Source organism: Tripterygium wilfordii, chromosome 6, assembly GCF_013401445.1.
Source record: "Tripterygium wilfordii isolate XIE 37 chromosome 6, ASM1340144v1, whole genome shotgun sequence".
NCBI classification, from domain to species: Eukaryota; Viridiplantae; Streptophyta; class Magnoliopsida; order Celastrales; family Celastraceae; genus Tripterygium; species Tripterygium wilfordii.
Window position 1 is genome coordinate 378,356 of NC_052237.1, and position 20,327 is coordinate 398,682.

The window sequence follows — 20,327 nt, forward strand, 5'->3', positions numbered from 1 at the left end:
TAGTGCTTCTAACCATACCCATAAATCTTAATCAACTAATAGCCTTAAAAAGGATTAGGAAAAAAAAAAAAAAGAAAGTGGATAACCATCACATTCATTAAGTGGAGAAGACTTTTGCATAGTGGTTGAAAGTAAAAACATTGCATATTTGCATCCTAATGCTAAAACAAGAGCTGCCATAGCGTGATGAAGGTGGCATTGTATATTAATCACATAATCCATAACAACTTGACATTCAAAAAAAGTTTTAGATTTTGTAATCATATTTTAAGGCAAAAGGCCTTACTTTCATGAACAATATCCATGGATTTATATTAATATTACATTACATATTTAGATGGTCAAAAAAACTAGGTGGCCTTAAATTAATTAATGAATGAAATGATGGAGGAAAAAAAATAAAAGTGACAGCATACAGTATGCCTTAAATAACAACAATGAATGCTCGACCCTCTAGGCTCTGTCTGTGACTATAGAGATTACAAAGAGTGTCCTACGGGACATTTAATATATCTCCAATTTGTGGGGCTTGGACGATTCATAACAATAATTTGGACTATATATTATTATTCTTTTTTTTTTCTTGCCCGGGAAATATAGAGAAAGCCCATCCTCCACACAGGCCTGCCTCGGGGCCCATAATCTTCTGGCTCTTTCTCAAACACAAGGCCCATAGAATAGACATAGTATGAATCAACACATTCCGACATGAAACAAGAAAGCAAGAGGAGAAGCAACTCTGGCAAGTTGCAGGGGATCATTATTCAACGCCACAGCAAGTATTGTGCAATGCAAATGTCTATTTAAATCTTCAAATCCCAACAACAGCATACATAAAGATTCACAATTTTCGTCTGACAGAATCAACAGAGGAGGTAGAGAGTTCAATTTTGAATCTCAGTTGCAAGGGCTTCCACTGATCGATTTGCAGAAATAAAGGCTGCAGGTTGTTTGGTCACAGCAACCAAAATGTCTGCATAACCCACCACCCCAACTAAAACGTCGTCGATTTCATCCTCAGTTACCCATACATGGGTTGCCCTGTGAGACAGCATCTGAGCCATCACTGCAGCCAACGAGCTTGTCATTTTGCATGTCAAGGGTGCACTTCTGCCCCTATACATGCTCCGATTGATGCCATGGGCTGTGCTCGTCGGACTAAAGCCTATACTTCTGCTACTGAACTTCTTCGGTCGCATTGATCCCGACCCATTACTTACTCTACCATCTCCAACCGCAGAATCAACTGAAAAATCGGGGAGTGATCTTGAGGTCACATTATCCTCAACCCCCATGACAAACTGTCCTGCCGAGAGATTGGCTAAGGCACAGGCCACAGCCAAATAATCACATTTCCATAGTTTGGATGCTGAGATCTCTCCTATGATCGTATACTGACCATCTGGAGTGGGCTCCACAACAGCTACTGCACTGGGATCTCCTGGCCGCTGTTTCGTAACTTCAATAGCTGGGAGGGAGGCTTCAATGGATTGATAGTTCGGGTTGATGATTCCCAGAGAGGAAATGGATGAAAGGGGAAGTGGAGCCAGAGCGCCAAGACAACCAATAAGGAAGCGTATAACATCTTCTCTAGAAAGGCAGCAGAATTTGTCACGGATAGATGTGGCGGAAGACGCAGGCCTGTTGATGTTGGCAGTCAGGTTACCATTGCTGCTAGAGGTGTCAATGTTCTTAAGCCACCTCCCATGATATAGAACTGAGAATCGCTTGCTCATGCCTTTCCACACCACACTCTTCGGAACAAGAAGACGCCTAACACCTTGCTTCATCATCTCCAGTGCATCTATCAATCTTGCATCACAACAAGAAACCGGAAACACCATTGATCCATTAGCACTACAAACAAAATCAAACAAGTAGAAGGAACAAAATCGTACATCAACATAGTCAAATGAAAAACTAGTACAACTCTGTATCCTTCAATCTTTTTTCATCACCTATGTGGCTCATGAGGCAAAATGATTTCATTGATCGGCAGATTGCCATCTCATTTTCAACCTTCTCAAAGTGAGAACAATATCTAAAAGAAATCGTAGCTATTTTTGCCATGGTACTCAAATATGTTATTTCCTTATGCCATTATTGACCAATAGATTATTCTGATCCAAATGCGAGCTCTTCGCTAAAGGTACAAATGGAAGCTCCACATTGTAAACTACGACTCTATGACTAACAACTACAGGCCAAGAGGGAAAAAAAATTCTGAGGAAATCAGATAAACATAAATGACGGTAAATGACTGATAATATAGCGGACCATGCATATTCAAAGGAAAAAAGTAATAATCATGTTTAATCAGCTCATCCTCAATAAGGAGCCATGGCCACACTCAATATGAAAGCAGATACAAGGAGGGTCAACCTAAAGTAATTTTATTGCGGGCCGCATTGCACCCTGTAAAAATTAAATGAGCAAAAAACCAAATAAGACCTTCTCTTCTTCCACTCATATGACAAACTAAAACTTACTTCCAGCACATGACCTAGATGGCTGGATAGCTCACAAAGAAAGCATTATATAATTGTGAAACTACAAAGAAATCACAACAAATTAGGCTGATTTAATATGTTACCGACATCAACCTCCAAATTTTCTCCTCCCAAAGAATGAGCATTTAGTGATAAACATTTATAACAGCTTAAAAGATTTTCCTTATATCAGCCAATATTTTAGTAACTTCAGTCCACCAATTACTGATGGCATTAAGCAAAGAAAGAATCATAGGAGTCACCATTATTCTATAGAAGCATGATATGAAAGGAGCTATTATCCCAATCAGCTTGCCCCAAGATGAACATCTATTTTAAAAGGTACCATTTAAACAATTCATGAATGATTATGCATCTCTTCATTTTTACTCACTTATAATTTTCTATGCGCTCCAGACAGGAAAATGAAAAGGAAAATAAGCAATGATTCAAGACTTCTATACTTCTCAAGCACAAAAAACTCAGTCAGCCAAATTAAGCCCACAGACATGCTATTTCACATAAAAGTCACTTTTCAGTATAGAAATCTTAGCAGTTGATCCTCTGTGAATTAGTTAAAGAAAACAAGTTAAAGTGATGCTCGGTCCAACATTTTCCTTTACAGCACTTAAATCATAGCAGAAATCAGAGACAAATATCGGTCCGAGAATAATCATGCATACATACAAGAGAGCATCTCATCGTGCCTCGGTTCATCCCCGAGAACATAAATATTATAACAATTATGTATAAAGCAATCTGTCACAGAACACAGCAAAGGTGAACCAACGCAATCATATCATATCATCTCATCATAACTTCGAAATGACCCATCAGCCTGCGCATGATTCAGTCATCATTCTTATAATATAAATTCTGGAGAAATTTAATAATCTATATTACATTTCGCCCCTCATTACCAATAAAGCAATCACAAGCATCAACCAAATATACGAGAGCAAAAATCTAAGAGGGCTTTTCAAGATGCCCAACTCATCTCATCATCATTTCCAAAATAATCATAACTCGCACGATTCAATCATACACGCAGAATTACCGCCACATTACAAACTGTAACCCCTAATCGCAATCAAGTAACTCTTTCATCGGGCCTTGGCCTTGCCCTTAATCCTCATACATTATACAACCATAGTCATTCAAATCCAGCTAAAAAGAATTGGAATTCTTGAAAGCAAAAAAAATATGGGAGAACAAGAAAAGCTAACCTTGTGCCAGGATCGACCAATCTCAGTAGAGAATTGTTACGAACAACCACCTCTGAGACTGGGGTTTTCAAGGCCTTCTCTTGATCCTCCAGGCACTCGCTCCTGGCCAAGAACGCAACAATATCCAGAGAATTCAGGATACCCACAAACCTCTGCTGCCTCATTTCACTGCTCTCCACCACACCACCAAGTGATCTCCTCTTCCAAACCGGAATACCACACTCGGTGGATTCTCCTATTGCCCGAATAGCTGACTCCAGCGTCTCCATCTCGCAGAATTCCACCAACTCAGGCTTCCCCACCGTCAGATCGCCCACCACGTGGTACAGAAACACCGAGGCCATAGAAGATCTCTGGCTTAGTATCTGAGAAAAAGAAATGGCATTTACAATAAAAAAAAAAAGTAAACATAAATATATTCAATTATTGATTAAAATTATTTTCACAGGAAATTAAATCGTATGAACAGAGAGCATTACCTCAAATCGGATGAATGCCCCAAAAAATATTAATCAATAAATTCAGATCCCACTTTTCCTAGTCGATAAACAGAATGAATGAAACGAAATTGGGAGAGTCTCTGTTCGTCTTCTTTCCTGCCTCACTTTCCCGGGAAGGTATAGGGTTGGAAAATCTGATTGATTTGTCAGGAACCAAACAGAACAAGAGATGTGTCACATGAAAAAGAACCGGTATTGAAAGGAGAGTTATAAGAGGGAATGAAGAAGAATTAGGAGAAGGTGAAGGCCAGTAAAGGGCAATAATCTGTTGAGGATCAAAAGAGAATTGGCCATTCTTCTTGTTGCTTCTGGAGAATGAGAAAATAGAAGCTGAGGCCCATCAAAGATACCTCCAACTGAAAATTCTCTGACTATTGACTGTGTCTGTGTCCTTGTGGCACGCTGAGATCAATTAGAATTGCTAATAATTGAGAGAGAGAGAGAGAGAGAGCCATGGAAAGGGAGAGAAGGTTGACCAGTGTTTGGCTGAGTTGTGGATGAGATTGAGAAGAATTATGGGTAGGCATGTGCGGGGAGGAGTGGGGACCTACTATCTTAGCGGATTGGGCTGATCATTTAAAAACATGGGCCCCCTTGGCAATTTTTTAAATCTATGAGCCCATTTGCGCTATGAAAGAAGTCATGGGCCGCTTTAGGCCCATGGTCCGTAAGAATTCCTAAAGGACCCAAAACACTTGGTCACTTATTATCAAAAGGTCCAATAGTGGCCCATGTTATCAGCGGCCATTTAGCAATCGCATGTTCCGGCCGATTCACCTTCCTCAGCAGAGATCGCCAAACCAGGGACGCTCAGCTACAAAGCTTTGAATCCTGGGATTCACAACCCAGTTCTTCATCAAGAGAAGGTCCTTGATACCTGGAACGAACTATTTCCTAATCCCCTGCTTTAAACCTCTCCTCTTGGCCTCGTAAACCCCCAATTGAGCTGCCAATGCCTCCCCTGTTGTTGGGTCGATAGTTGTTGACAAGTCTGCCATAGCGAAAACTGCCTGGCCTTCGCCGCTTCTGCCTAAAACAGAAATAGCAGAATGATCCTTCGTGAAACTAACCTTTATAATTTTTTTAAAGCTGGGGAGCATATGGAATGTTTCGTTGGACAACTTTCCCTAATAATCATGTCTAATCGTGATAGACCATTACTGCTGTTTATAGCCTGTTTGATCCATCCGTCACTGATAAATTGGTCTCAATTCTGTAAAGGCGCTGGTGAACTTAAAAAAAAATAAAGGAATTACAAAATCAATAGTTTTTTCTTCTGTTAAGAGAATCTGTAATGAATCTACATTATCACTCAAATCATTGATATGAGAGTAAGAACAAGTGGGAGCACTATTGTTCTTATGAATGCTGCAGTCACTCTCCAGCCATCACTTGGGAATATTGCTGGAAGGGCACACTCTTCACCATTGAATATAACTTTGGACGGGAATCCATCCCCTCCTGCCACATCAATGTCTGGAGTCATCTTTTTACTGAACAAGATCACCGATTGCTGCGATCTCGGAACCTGAGGATCTCTTGTTTTGAAATAATCATCGGTTTGTGCAAGAAGATAATTCTGTCCAGGCAAGCCTTGCATAACTATGGTATTGTTCGAACCAGGCAAGAAACTTGCATTGAAAGAATACACTCGTTCAAGCCCTGCCCCTGCTTTCTCCAGTTGAACTGCTGCAAACCAATCCATAACATCTGTTTCACCCCATCTGAAAAGAGACATTCTGACTTGCCAACCACCTCTGTAGTCTTCAAGTAAGTGCCAGTTGATGCTGACTCCACAATTATCTCCACAAGGAAGTGGGTTTGGCACGGAACGGCCTTTCAAACGAGCCCATGCCAATGCTACTTCAGTCCTGTTCTCAAATGGAACTATAAGATCTTTAGGTCTCAAAAGCAGAGCAGGTTCATTAGCACTACATGTTTGGCTTACACTGTTACACCCACAAGCACACGTGCTACAAGGCACAGCAGAGTCATTGTAAAATGCGGAGAATGACACACAACATCTTGGGATCGATCGAGTTATGTTACAGATTACTTGCCAACTAGCAATGGCAGAGGATCCTGAAGCCACCCCATTTGGGTCAGGGAACTGGGTCGGGCTAACTCTAATTGGAGCTCCACATTGGTAATTCGAACCCATTGTTCCATTGATCATCCAGTTCTGTGGCGGCTTTAGTTCTGTCCTGTTCAAGTCCGGTGGCATCTTGTAAACTTGCATTTGAAAAACTGACATAGCCTTGTTTGGATCCACTGAAGGAGGTAAAATCATGCCGTCTCTGCAACAGAATGGGATTCTTCCGAGGTCTGTATCGTTTGCCTTTGTTGGAGGTAAGTCAATGATGGTTGGCCTTCTCGCACAAGTCAAAACTTCAGAGAAGTCAAGGTCTCTGTAATGCTGACCTTGGCTTCCAAACACACACTCCGAAACTTCAAGTGCGGATGGATAAGCTCCTCGCATGGAGTATATGAACTCTTCTCTCATCCAATCCCAGCTTAGTTTCCAATTATCAAGTCTCCCAAAAGGATTGTGGTTTGAAATTGAAACCTGGGCCCAGTAGTTTGACTCGTATGATCTTATCACGTCATACATAATCACAAGATCACCATCTTGCGGAGACAGGAATTCGTCATCTGTAGTGTTGCTTGGTTGTGAATTTAAATCCTTGATGCAGCACACGAGCATCTGATTGTTTCCTAAGAAAAAAAAAGCCCAAGAAAATTAGACCCATTTTCCAGGAAAATGTTATGTACAACAATAGTCCGCGTTGCAGCAACAATTAACGAACCTTGTGTTGTGGGAGCAGAACAAGAATACCCATCATTGGCAAGACCAAAACTAGCAGGCAAAGGAACATTCGGAGCTCCGACTCCAAACTGGGTACCCACCAACTGTACACGAGCCTCCATCTGGTTCCTATCCCCGGCAGTCTCAACCGCCGATTTAAGATCAGTCTGCGGAAACCCAGTCAATACGGTATCGTTTCCAACGTTGGCGGGCAGGGATGTTCCGTCAGCCAACACAGCATTAGTTAGAGAGACCAACATTTCTCTGTGTTGAAACCCAATGGAGACTCTCCACGACTTGAGCTCATCGAGGCCATTGTTGAGCAGGGTCACACTAGACTCGAACCGGTAAGGTTGGTTGGCTTGGTCAGTTGGTGGGATAGGATAGCCTACGGTGTGGGTGTATGATAAGAAGACACCATTACACGAAGTGTTGTTGGGTTGAGAGAGGATGGTGTGGAGATGAAGTGAGAGTAGTGTAATGAAAAAGGGAAGACGGAGTATGGTGGATGCCATGGTTGTTATTCAGAGGGGTTTGTGACTAATTTCATTTCATGACGAAGACAAGTAAAAGAGGGATTAGTTATTTGTAGTAGAATTAATAATACGGTGTGGTGGACATAGTCTCATTCAGACATGGCTGTGGTTCATTATGGTGCGCCGGCTTGAATTGGAGAAACTGCATGAGAAATAGTCTTTGTCTGAACGAGATAGTTAAGTTTACATATAATTAAGTTATATGGTCCGAGAGTATTTGACTAGTTGTTAATGTGTACCTTTTCTGATGAGATGGCCAGCTTGAGTAGGTAACTGGCAGAGCCGGCATGGAAGATCCATTTGTCTGTTAATTAAGGTCCTAATCAAATGACTTAAAAATTCAAGTTTTTGTAATTGAAAGCTCGAAAGTGAAAGAGTTTGCATGGTGTAAATGTGTAATCAAATATACATTTTACCACATTACAGTTCCAAAGGCTACTTGAATGTCAGATGGTTCTCACTGGCCTGGAACTTGGACTTCTGCAGAGAGAGATCACCCCAGAGGAGATCATGCCGGTATTATTCAGGCAATTCCACTAGCATTTGGTTTTTGTAAAATTTTCATGGCCATGAGTTTGATAGAGATTTGTATACTTTTGTTTATGTGGGCAATGGTGGCTCCACCAAATGCAGAACCAGTTTTTGGCTCAGAAGCAGATGGGGAGAATCTGATTGACACAACCGAAGTAGACATAAGAATGTTGGAAAATAATGATATTAAATATCATTAAGTGTAGTTGAATGAAATATACTTCATTCCAAGACACATTTTCCACTCATGTGTAATTCTCATATACATTGGTGCATAATATGACCAATTTAAAGTTAGTTAAGGTCCACCCACAAATTTCTTGGTTTGTTTATGGTCAATGATTAGTGGAGATAATTTCACCATGAAAATGGGTCAATAATGAGTCCTAAAAATCAGTCCATATTGCTGATTTTGTGGACCATTTTGTTGAAATGCTCTACTATAAATAGAGAGCTTAGTTGTAGAGTTGAGAGACTACAAAAACTATTATTCTCCTCTTATTCTTTTGTTCACAAATCTGAGAGTACATTCATTTTCTTGGTTCGAAAGTGTTGTGTGGTATTGTAGTGTCACTTACCTACACAAAAAGAGCGTTGTATCTTGGGAGGTGCTTGTCCGGAAGTGTTGACACCAAACGGCTGGGGCAAATTCACCTTAAGGAGATTCGGTGCACACCGTACCTCGCTCTTCCTTGCTGTTCTCCTATCAATTGTCTTGACGTTTTGATTTGGTATTCTTTAATATAAGCAATTGCATTTATGTGACTGTTTTGTTAATGTATGTTACTGTTTGTGTAACTTGGTCATTGTTTATGCAATTATTACTATATTGACTTATGCATGCTATATATATATCCAACAATCTTAAGGTGAATTTTGGCTTTTGTATCTTTGTTAAATCTGGCATGCTTGCATATATTGAAAGTGTATTGAACGAACTTTGCATCTGTCCATCTTTATATGTACGTGCATATCAACTTGATTAAAAAAACCGATTAGTGCAGAATCAATGAATTGTCATATAAGTTTGTGCATGTGAATTGTCATATAAAATTACTATTGTTGTTGGTTCGGTGCAATTGTTATAGTTGGATTGATTTCATTGGAACAAAGCATGCTATATGCTTAACTGCTTCTCTGCCAAATGAAAAATTAAATTAAATTTTTTTTAACCGTGTATGTCTCAATATATGTGATACACAAATTCAATCAAGTACTATTAATAGGTTTTTATCATTACTTTAGTTATTACAACTGAAAATTTTTGTTAAGTGTTTATTATTGATTCTAGTTCAATATTCTTATATACTGAATTTTGTCATTGTATGCAAATATTTTGGTAATCTTTTTAGTGATTTAACGATGACTAAGCAATGTCTAGAAAGTTCTGTCTAGGAAAGAGGCTATTTAATTGAGCGCCGTAATATACGGAAGGCCCCCTCTTACCTGGAAACGATCTGGTTGCCAAAGTTGTTAGTCTCTAATTTAGAAAGCCGACAAAGCTTTTTTGTGACTTTAAATTCTGTGTTAATTTTGTGGTGTTATATCTTAGAATTATTTGATCTATTTGTGTTACTTACACTACACATTGATTTGTGTAGAAAGACAATGGCTGAAAATCAAAATAATGAGAAATCCACCGTCCTTCCTGGAGGTGATGAGAATACCACTGGTGGTCTGACCCCAGTTGGTTCTGTTGCCCAAGCTGGCGTGACTACTCAAGATAGCCCTGCTCTTCCTACCAACGTGACCGGTATGGTTGGCCCTAGTGGCGTTGGTGTGACCACTCCGATGGCACCCACTATGGGGACAGCTGATCCCGTGACTGGTCGCGTGACTTCTGTGGTTTTGGGAGAAAAACCGGAGAAATTCAGTGGTACTGAGTTCAAGAGGTGGGAACAAAAGATGCAGTTCTACTTGTCCACTTGTGGACTTTCAAAATACCTCACAGAAGTGTGTCCTGCCATAAGTGCGGATGGGTCGGATCCTTCGACTGTTGCTACTGTGCAAGCATGGATGTATGGAGACTATCTATGCAAAAACCATGTCCTTAATGGATTGGTGAACTCACTCTACGGTGTGTATTGCAAGATACCCACCACTAAGAAATTATGGGAAGCTCTTCACAAGAAGTACAAGACCGAGGATGCCGGCACAAAGAAATTTGTGGTGAGTCGGTTTCATGATTTCAAAATGGTAGACTCAAAGTCTGTCGTTGCACAAGTGGAAGAGTTTCAGCTTCTCCTGCATGAAATTGAAGCAGAAGGAATGAATTTGAGTGAGGCTTTCCTAGTAGGAACAGTCATAGAGAAATTACCTCCTGGGTGGAGCGACTACAAGAATCGCTTGATGCACAAAACCAAGGAGATGAATATGGAAGATCTAAGCCTTCACCTAAGGCTTGAAGAGGAAAATATGAAGAAGAGTGGTAAACTTCCAAGGGTGCCCAAGACAAATTTGGTTGAAACTTCCAAGCCCAATGGGAAAAGGAAACGAGATCACCAAGCCAAAGGCAAGCAGTCACAAAAGTTTCAGGGCAACTGCTATGTCTGCGACAAACCCGGACATAGAGCCAAAGACTGTAGAAAACGCTCAAACAACAAAGGAAAGGGCAAGGGAAAACTTGCTAATCAAGCTCATATGACCGAACAAGAAGGTGAAGAAGATGATGAGATGTTGTGTGCTGTGGTCTCCCAGGTGAATCTGGTGACAAATACCAAAGATTGGTATGTGGACACAGGTGCAACTGCTCACATTTGCACTGACAAGAATCTCTTCGCCTCCTATGAAAAGAAAGATGATGGAGAGAAGATCTACATGGCTAATGGTGTTCCTGCCACTGTAGAGGGAAAGGGTAAGGTGATCCTGAAGTTCACATCCGGGAAATCCTTGGCCCTAATGAACGTGCTTCATGTTCCAGAGGTTCGCAAGAATCTGCTCTCAGTCCCTGTACTGATCAAGAAGGGATTCAAGATGGTGTTTGAATCCGACAAGTTCACTATTAGGAAGGGTGAAATGTATGTAGGAAGGGGTTATGCTAGTGATGGCCTTTTTAAGGCTTGTGTTGCTATAATGGATGAAAAATCCAAATTTGTGTACCCGAAGGCTGTTATTGCCAATAATAATAAAGCAGAGTCTTTAGTTTACTTTGTTGTTTCTCCTTGTCTATGGCATGGTAGATTAGGACATGTAAACTATGGTACAATGAAAAAACTAGCAAACTTGGGGCTAATTCCCAAATTTAATTTGGATGACAACCATAAATGTGAAACATGTGTTGAAGCAAAGTTTGCTAAAAAACCCTTTCAATCAATTGAGAGAAGCACTGAGCCTCTAGCATTAATCCACAGTGATTTATGCGATTTGAAATTTATTCAAAGTAGAGGTGGAAAGAAATACTTCATCACTTTCATAGATGATTGTACTCGGTTTTGCTATGTCTATTTATTAGCGAGCAAAAATGAAGCTTTGGACGCTTTTATCAAGTATAAAAATGAGGTCGAAACTCAACTTGATAAAAAGATCAAATCTCTTAGGTCCGATAGAGGTGGAGAATATGATTCTGCCTCATTTGATGAGTTATGTGAAAATTTTGGAATAATCCACCAAACTACTGCACCATACACTCCTCAGCAAAATGGGATTGCTGAAAGAAAAAACAAGACATTAAAGGAGATGGTTAATGCCATGTTAATAAGTTCTGGTTTACCTCAAAACTTGTGGGGGGAAGCAATTTTAACTGCTAATTATATTCTTAACAGAATGCCCCACAAAAAGACAGGCAGTATTCCATATGAAATGTGGAAAGGAAGAACACCTTTTTTCAAATACTTGAAAGTGTGGGGGTGTCTTGCTAAGGTGGCAGTACCTCCACCAAAGCAAATTAAACTTGGACCTAAGACAGTTGATTGCATATTTATAGGATATGCACAAAATAGTAGTGCATTCAGATTTATGGTACACAAATCTGAAATTGATGACATCCATGTTAATACAATCATGGAAACAAGAGATGCTGAATTTTTTGAGGAAACATTTCCTTATAAAAATACAGAAAACTCTCAGAAAAGGGTTAGAGAATCGAATTCTGAGAATGAGAATCAAGAGGCTGATGAAATAGAACCAAGAAGGAGCAAGAGATCAAAAATCTCTAAATCCTTTGGTTCAGACTATCTAACATACATGATAGATAGTGAGCCTCAGACATTCAATGAGGCAATGTCAACTCCAGAAGCTCCATTTTGGAAAGAAGCTGTAAACAGCGAAATAGAATCCATTCTAAGTAATCATACTTGGGAATTGGTTGATCTCCGTCCGGGGAATAAACCAATTGGATGTAAATGGATTTTCAAAAAGAAGCTTAAAGCTGATGGTTCTATAGATAAGTACAAAGCAAGGCTTGTAGCCAAGGGGTTTAGACAAAAAGAGGGTCTAGACTACTTTGATACTTATTCACCGGTTACGAGAATTACATCCATCCGGATGCTAATTGCCATAGCCTCACTATATGAATTGCAGATACATCAAATGGATGTAAAAACTGCATTCTTGAATGGTGAACTCGATAAGGAGATCTATATAGAACAACCTGAAGGGTTTAAGGTCAAAGGACAAGAACACAAAGTATGTAGGCTTGTCAAGTCATTATATGGACTTAAACAAGCTCCTAAACAATGGCATGAGAAATTTGACCAAGTGATGATTCGGAACGGATTCCAAATCAATGAGTGTGACAAATGTGTTTACACCAAAGTCGTTAACGACGAATGTGTAATTGTTTGTCTATACGTCGATGATATGCTAATTCTTGGACGTAATATTGAGATAATCAATAGTACCAAGAAAATGCTATCAAAAAATTTTGATATGAAAGACTTGGGTGAAGCTGATGTGATACTGGGCATTAAAATTTCCAAAAATTCGGAAAGTCTAGCTTTATCTCAATCACATTATATTGAGAAAGTGATTGAAAGGTTTAAAGGACATGGCATCAAGGATGCTAATAATCCTTTTCTCCCTCATCTAGTCTTACATAAAAATACTAGTAACAGTATTGAACAGTTGGAATACTCTCGGGTTATAGGCAGTCTCATGTATATTATGAACTGCACGAGGCCAGACATTGCGTACTCTGTCAATAAACTAAGCAGGTACACAAGCAATCCTGGACATGAGCATTGGAAAGCTCTATTAAGAGTATTAGGGTATTTGAATAAAACCAAGGAGAATGCTTTGCATTATAGTAAATACACGGCTGTTCTAGAAGGGTATAGTGATGCTAATTGGATTTCAGACTCCGAGGAGTCGAAATCAACTAGCGGTTATGTATTCATCCTAGGGGGTGCGGCAATATCTTGGAAATCCTCAAAACAGACGTGCATAGCACGTTCAACGATGGAATCAGAGTTCATCGCTTTGGATAAAGCTGGTGAAGAAGCAGAGTGGCTTCGTCACTTTTTAGAGGATATTCCCATATGGTCGAAACCCATGCCTACAATTTGCATTCACTGTGATAATCAAGCTGCAATTGCGAGGGCACAAAATATGATATATAACGGTAAGTCCAGACATAGTCGTCGTAGACATAATACCGTTAGGCAGTTGCTCTCAAATGGAATAATTTCCATAGACTTTGTGAAGTCTAAAGACAATTTAGCGGATCCGTTTACAAAGGGGTTGAGTAGAGAGCAAATTGACTGCGCATCAAGGGGGATGGGCTTGAAAGCCTTATAATAACGTGTTATCCAGATGGAAACCTAACCTAGCAATTGGAGATCCAATGAACTAGGTTCAAAAGGACAACACAAGTTTGTGTAACTCAAGTGAGTACTTTGGAATTTTAATTCCAACCCATTCCTTGGATGCACTAAGTGTTAAGCGAGTATCAAGGTTAAGCAATGCTTTTAATGATACCTATATCTTGTAAATACAAGTGGAGTATTAGATGATACTCTTGATAGGATATCACCTATGTGAGTGAAGAGTAAGGCCGACTCTATGAAAATCTTTAAAGGCGGGATTTTCTAAAGCACTCACTGAACCCAAGATGTTCAGGGCCGAAATAATGAACACAACCAAGAACCAATTATGAATTGGATTAGTGCTGTGTGAGATTTATTGACTAGGCTTACATAGACAACTGGCAGTTCAAGACATTAGTCCACTGACTAGTTAAGTGAGTCCAATAAGTTTTCACTAAGGAAGGTTCAAAGCCAAAAGTTACCTATCTCGATGCAGTAATTCTCCTAATGTACTCTCAGACTAACTTCCGTGTCTGAATTATCGTCTATTATCATTCAATGTGGGGGATTGTTGGAAAATAATGATATTAAATATCATTAAGTGTAGTTGAATGAAATATACTTCATTCCAAGACACATTTTCCACTCATGTGTAATTCTCATATACATTGGTGCATAATATGACCAATTCAAAGTTAGTTAAGGTCCACCCACAAATTTCTTGGTTTGTTTATGGTCAATGATTAGTGGAGATAATTTCACCATGAAAATGGGTCAATAATGAGTCCTAAAAATCAGTCCATATTGCTGATTTTATGGACCATTTTGTTGAAATGCTTTACTATAAATAGAGAGCTTAGTTGTAGAGTTGAGAGACTACAAAAACTATTATTCTCCTCTTATTCTTTTGTTCACAAATCTGAGAGTACATTCATTTTCTTGGTTCGAAAGTGTTGTGTGGTATTGTAGTGTCACTTACCTACACAAAAAGAGCGTTGTATCTTGGGAGGTGCTTGTCCGGAAGTGTTGACACCAAATGGCTGTGGCAAATTCACCTTAAGGAGATTCGGTGCACACCGTACCTCGCTCTTCCTTGCTGTTCTCCTATCAATTGTCTTGACTTTTTGATTTGGTATTCTTTAATATAAGCAATTGCATTTATGTTACTGTTTTGTTAATGTATGTTACTGTTTGTGTAACTTGGTCATTGTTTATGCAATTATTACTATATTGACTTATGCATGCTATATATATCCAACAAAGAATGCCAATGCTGGTTTATGTATCAAGGGGAGAATAGGCCAGGACCATAACAAATTAACAAGAAAGCTGGGGCAGTGACTGCTCCTGTTTGAACTAGTGCAATCCATGTCTAATGGTCCATTGATCCTTAGTCTTGACTCTTGACTGTGATCATTAGATTCACAACTCTTTGGCTTTGAGGGAAGGAATGTGCTTCATGCTGGATAGGGGAGACGATGAGATCTATTACGTTCAGTTTCCTCAAAGATTCGAGGGGATGGATCCAAATGATCGGTATGCAAACCACAATACAGTGTGTTCTTTGATGTGTGTATGAGAGCTTTAGATGGTTTGCAGGGTCCAATACATGTAGGAACACGCTGTCTTTAGGAGAACTGTTCTGTATGGATTCAGTCCTCCTCAGGCAGCAGAACATCATGGATGGTTTGGTAGGAGGAAAATTAAGTTGTTGAGGAAACCTAAGGTGACAAAGAAGGAAGAGGATGAGATAGCATTGCCTGATAACTTAGACATTTGAGTCTTTACTTCTTCCAAAAAGGTTTGGGAACTCTACAACTCTGGCTGCATCTACTCTGGAAGCAGAATTCCCAGGAAGGCTTCTTCAACATTCTCAAGGAAATGGAAACCATGGTAGGCCAGTCGGTTCACTTGAGCCTCTAGATACTGCAACTGTTGCAGAGGCAATCAGTGTCATCTCTTGCTTCCACGAGGATAAAACTGAGTGGGGCAAAAGGGTTGGTTGGATTTATGGTTTTGTGACAGAAGATGTGGTGACTGGCTATCGAATGCACAATAGACCATGGAGATCGGTGGGTAACTGGCTAGGTCAAGATCTTTTTCTCAAGGAACAATGCATAGAAGAATGAAGTTCTTGCAGAGAGTGGCATATTTCAATGCAGGAATGCGCCCTTTCACATCTTTATTACTCCTAGTCTGCTGCATTCTCCCTGCAATTTCACTCTTCTCTGGGCAATTCATTGTCCAAAGCCACTGTGTGACCCTCCTCATATACTTGTTGGCAATCAGAATCACCTTGTGCACGCTTGCAATGCTCGAAGTAAGATGGTCAGGAATCACTCTCCACAAATGGTGGCGAAATGAGCAATTCTGGTTGATAGGTGGAACAAGTGCTCATCCTGCAGCGGTGTTACAAGGGTTACTGAAGAAAGGGAAGTGCTCCTTATTTCAGAGAAGCCCTTTTGCTGTCTAATTGTATTTGGTTTATCATGATTTAGTTTATATATACGAAGATATCGTGTACAATGTTGTCATATACTATACCATGGTTATCCTTCAACTACATGAAATGTTACAGAAAGTAGAGACAAAAGAAGTCTCTTTCTTTTTCAGCATGAATACTTCCAAAAGTACCACTAATTTACACATTTCCACTTCTTAGAAGCAAAACCAGTAGGTTTGAATTGTTTTGTTGGGCACTATCAACACTGTCCCTTTGTGGGTTCTTAACTTGTTTCATTGTCCCAGTTGAGAGAAGCTAGCTACCCTCTCTTGTTTTCAGTTAACCTTTTAAGAGAGATGCGCAATCTTAAGGGGATTGTGGAACATGGATGGTCAAATGGTCCCTTCTTCCTTCCTTGAATGGCTGTTTCTAGCTGTAAAGATCCTCTCTTGAGGGTTTAAGCCTCCTTTTGGTACTACCCAATACATGTGTGCTCCTCTCTTTTTTCCTTCTTTTGTTCCCATCAGTCACATGTCTAAATGACAAACTATATATGTTTCAAACCTCCCAAAACGATTACGACTTTGGCTTCCACCGAAGTGGATAAACTCCAGAGAAGAGCCCAATCTCATGTGCCTTTCTTTTTTGTCTGTTCATGCACGTGGTTTTGCATTAGAAATACCATATTCTTCCACTGAGGGGACTAATTGATCATGACTTGTAATGAAATTTTTTTTTAAAAAAAATATCCCAACTGGGTCTTAATCAAAATTCGGGCTTGTTTAGTTACCTTAATTTGGGCACATATTGAAATTTTTGTAAATAGAAGCACCAATGATCCAATTTGATAATGACTTTGAGCCAAAGAAACAGGCCCAAGTTGTTTGATGAAAGGGCAAAAGAAATTGGGTCCCAGGCCCAACTTTGGCCCTTTCGTGCGCAACAATTACATCTGTCCGGGTCCCTCCCTCCTCTATCGATACCCCATCTGATCATTCATTACATTCTTATGCAGCCTACACATTAACAACCTTTTTAGTTATTTTAAAAAAAAATTAGTTAAGAATAATGGGTTTTTAATCTACAAAAAAAACAATCATCCAAGTGGGATCAAAAGAGTCTTGTGCGGCCGCCGCCGAAGAAACTCTGTTTTTAGGTTGTTCAATGCCCACACTCCCTAATTTGGGTCGTCAGCCAGCAGAGATACATTGTCCTGTTTAGAAGAAACCATAACAACTCACATGACAATACCAATTTATTATACATTCTTTCAGAATTGGATGTTCATATGGTAATTCTACGTTTTATTATAAGAGAAATGACACCAAAAGGTCAAATTAAGAGGGAGAAGTTTACAATGGATATATCCAGCTGGATTGTTACAATGTGAAAAAGCCAGTCACTGTATCATAAAGTATGACAAAATAAACCAGAACTAACTGAACTAGTAATAATTTCTGCTTCATGAGCGTAAAATGTTACCACTTGGGAGACTTCAAAATATTAAAATTCAGACTAAACATTAAACATACGAGGACTGTAAGTATATATCACACCCACTTATTATGCACAAAGCTGAAGAAACAATGAACACAAAAGGGAAAAAAAAATCAACTCAATTCAATGTTTCAATTTATCTCTGTTTTCGTAAAAACAGAGTTGAGTCCCAAAACCAAAGCAAGTCAACATCATTTGACAGCAATACCCAGATTTCTAAGCACTGGAGGTATGCAGTTCTCCGAAGCATTAAAGATAAATTAATGTCTCAGTTAAAGTTGCTTATTTGCAGTTGAAGCAATTGAATGAAGTAAATTTAAAAACTACCCCACTTGGGCATTCTGGTTCTGGAAAATCTAAAATATATCTGCCAAATACGGCAACTAATACCAATGTACCCACATCTAGGCATCAACTGTTCACCAGAATCTTCACAGACAAACCACTTTTCATTGACCCTAATAGCAACTGGAAAGTGGAATGCTGAAGTCCAAAACAGAGAGAATGCACAACCTTTTCTTTCTCCCTTTTATTTTCGGAGGCTGGAATAATAGAATGAAATAAAATACAAATCGCCTAAGAGATCATATTGAAAGTAAAACTAAAGAAAAGGCAAAATTTAAATAAAAAAAAATCAACAAAATATGCTACTCTGAGGGAAAGTGGAAGAAGAAGAGGACACGAAACAATGGGGAGAACAAATGGAGAATTAAAGAACAATAAGATGATAAAAACAGTCCTGAAGAGGAATTTAGTAATTTACTAATCTTAGTACCAGTTTTCTTTTTTTTTCCTGTCATTTCAATGCCGGTGTCCGTACAAGTCGTATCGTGCCCATAGTCCGTCGAGCGGGCACGGTTCTTTGGAGTCTAGCCTGACCCAAGGCTTGCCGCTACCGGACCAATGTAGGAGGCTAACTGGACCAGGGTGCAAATTACGACAGCTGCCCCTCACACTATCACCACCTAACCCGTGCTGATTCCACCGGTGCTCGATCGGCTCCACGTGTCCAGCAAAAACCAGGAGGAACGGCGGCAATGATCCAAGCTCGTAGATGCGTTCGTTCTTATGGATCTCCATCCACTTCTCGATCCGTTTCGTGTATCCGGCCCGCCTCCACTTAACCAGATCTATGATCATCACTCCAGTGTTGAAGTAGCACTCTTCCCGGCCGTTAAACGTATCGGAAAACCTCTTGTTCGACCAGAAATTGTCGGTGAAATACTTGGTGAAGTTAGCGTGGCAATATTCCGGAGCTCCGATTGTGCTAGAGCCCAGGCTCGTACTCCAGAGCTTCGCAATATCGTCAACCACGACTAGGTCAGAGTCCAAGTAAATTACTCTGCGCACACACGGCTCCAGCAGATCCGCTAAGTAATTCCTAGCATAATTTAGCGGCTGTTCAAGTGCTTGCCTAACCGAAGTGGAGATCAGGTCCCGTACAATCATCGGATCGAAGTAATACACCTTGAATTTCAATTGAGGGAAAGTGGATCTTACTATGGTTTCCAAATTGGTTTCTGAGACCAGAAAATGAAAGAAAATGCTCTCAGGACACAACGAATGCTGCAAAATCGAATGCACAGCGGCTATCGAACCACGGAGATACTCCACATCCAGAGTAATCGCCACATGAACCAAAGAAGGATCGCATACGCCCGTTTTCCCAGACTTAGTGGAGCTACATTCATCTGCATTGCGAAACGCGGAGGCTTTTCTGAATGAAAACCGGTCCATCGAATCTGCGGTGGATTTTTGACCTGGAAACCGTAGAAATCCGTCGAGCTGAGACGATCTAATAGCCTCGGCGGGAGGAAAGGATTGCAGACTAGGTGACACAAGGATCATCACCATCGCAGCAGTGAAGTACCGCGAGAATCGCCTAATCCACAACATTTCACCTGGAAAATCCCTCGCTTCTTCTCTCCTCCTTTTTCTTCTTCTTAGATTAGAAATCGAACCAATCTACTGTAACCGAAAACACAGGCGATAGAAGAAACGCTTAGGTTGTCCGCCAAAGTTGTACAAGGCTCAAAAGAAAATAAATACAGAGGCAAAAAAAAGTGGAATCGATCTTCTTTTTCTCAGTGCGTCAAAGAATATTTGCCGTAGTAACGAAGCGACGGTTTAAGAAAAGAGAAAGCGGTAGAAGAATCCATGGATAGAAACCGAACCAGGGCGCAAGATTAGGCGCCCGTTGCTAACGTGCGCTCTATTCCCCTCTCCCCTATCGATAGTAGTGTGTCTGGTATGGGATGGGAGGGGAGGTAACAGAGAAACAGAGGCAGAGAAGAAGTGCTGCTACGAGGAGAGAGAGACGGGGATAGAGCGACCTTTTCTAAACTCGCGTTTTTCACCATAGAAATAGCATAAAGAAATTATTAATTTTTTGTTGAAAATAGAAATAAATAAGTGAGGGAAAACAAGAGTGGCAGAGCATTGCAGAAGGAAACGCAAGGGAAGGACCAGCTGTGATTGATGACGATTGTATCCCCATACCAGCATGTATATGTACAGAATACAATAATACACTTGGACATCTTAGTTTTTGTACATTT

General features: G+C 40.1%; 3 protein-coding genes and 1 pseudogene across 3 annotated transcripts; 1 reads left to right on the forward strand and 3 right to left on the reverse strand.

Moving 5' to 3' along the window:
* Positions 1 to 338: 338 nt before the first annotated feature.
* On the reverse strand, positions 339 to 7,536 carry LOC120000047 (COBRA-like protein 7). The gene is made up of 3 exons (XM_038847917.1): positions 7,023 to 7,536; positions 5,567 to 6,930; positions 339 to 737 (listed from the first exon to the last, which is right to left on the reverse strand). The coding sequence occupies exons 1-3, from the start codon at positions 7,534 to 7,536 to the stop codon at positions 567 to 569; spliced, it is 2,049 nt and encodes a 682-aa protein (XP_038703845.1). The 3' UTR covers positions 339 to 566.
* On the reverse strand, positions 725 to 4,707 carry LOC120000013 (CBS domain-containing protein CBSX6-like). The gene is made up of 3 exons (XM_038847878.1): positions 4,195 to 4,707; positions 3,716 to 4,080; positions 725 to 1,812 (listed from the first exon to the last, which is right to left on the reverse strand). The coding sequence occupies exons 2-3, from the start codon at positions 4,057 to 4,059 to the stop codon at positions 885 to 887; spliced, it is 1,272 nt and encodes a 423-aa protein (XP_038703806.1). The 5' UTR covers positions 4,060 to 4,080; positions 4,195 to 4,707; the 3' UTR covers positions 725 to 884.
* Positions 7,537 to 7,844: 308 nt separating the features above from the next.
* Positions 7,845 to 16,450, forward strand: LOC120000048 (annotated as a pseudogene).
* Positions 16,451 to 18,245: 1,795 nt separating this feature from the next.
* On the reverse strand, positions 18,246 to 20,213 carry LOC119999439 (probable galacturonosyltransferase-like 7). Its single transcript, XM_038847003.1, has one exon. It carries the CDS (start codon positions 19,663 to 19,665, stop codon positions 18,571 to 18,573), a length of 1,095 nt encoding a protein of 364 aa, XP_038702931.1. The 5' UTR covers positions 19,666 to 20,213; the 3' UTR covers positions 18,246 to 18,570.
* Between the last annotated feature and the right edge of the window lie 114 nt (positions 20,214 to 20,327).

Excerpts from the sequence above, each read along its gene's own strand:
- LOC120000047 (XM_038847917.1), bottom strand. The coding sequence starts at position 7,536 with ATGGCATCCACCATACTCCGTCTTCCCTTTTTCATTACACTACTCTCA. Across the intron at positions 6,931-7,022 it reads TTCTGCTCCCACAACACAAG|GAAACAATCAGATGCTCGTG; the intron begins GTTCGTTAATTG and ends TTTTTTTCTTAG. Across the intron at positions 738-5,566 it reads CAGCATTCATAAGAACAATA|TTGCTTCTCCTCTTGCTTTC; the intron begins GTGCTCCCACTT and ends AACTTGCCAGAG.
- LOC119999439 (XM_038847003.1), bottom strand. The coding sequence starts at position 19,665 with ATGTTGTGGATTAGGCGATTCTCGCGGTACTTCACTGCTGCGATGGTG.
- LOC120000013 (XM_038847878.1), bottom strand. The coding sequence starts at position 4,059 with ATGGCCTCGGTGTTTCTGTACCACGTGGTGGGCGATCTGACGGTGGGG. Across the intron at positions 1,813-3,715 it reads TTGGTCGATCCTGGCACAAG|ATTGATAGATGCACTGGAGA; the intron begins GTTAGCTTTTCT and ends TTGTGATGCAAG.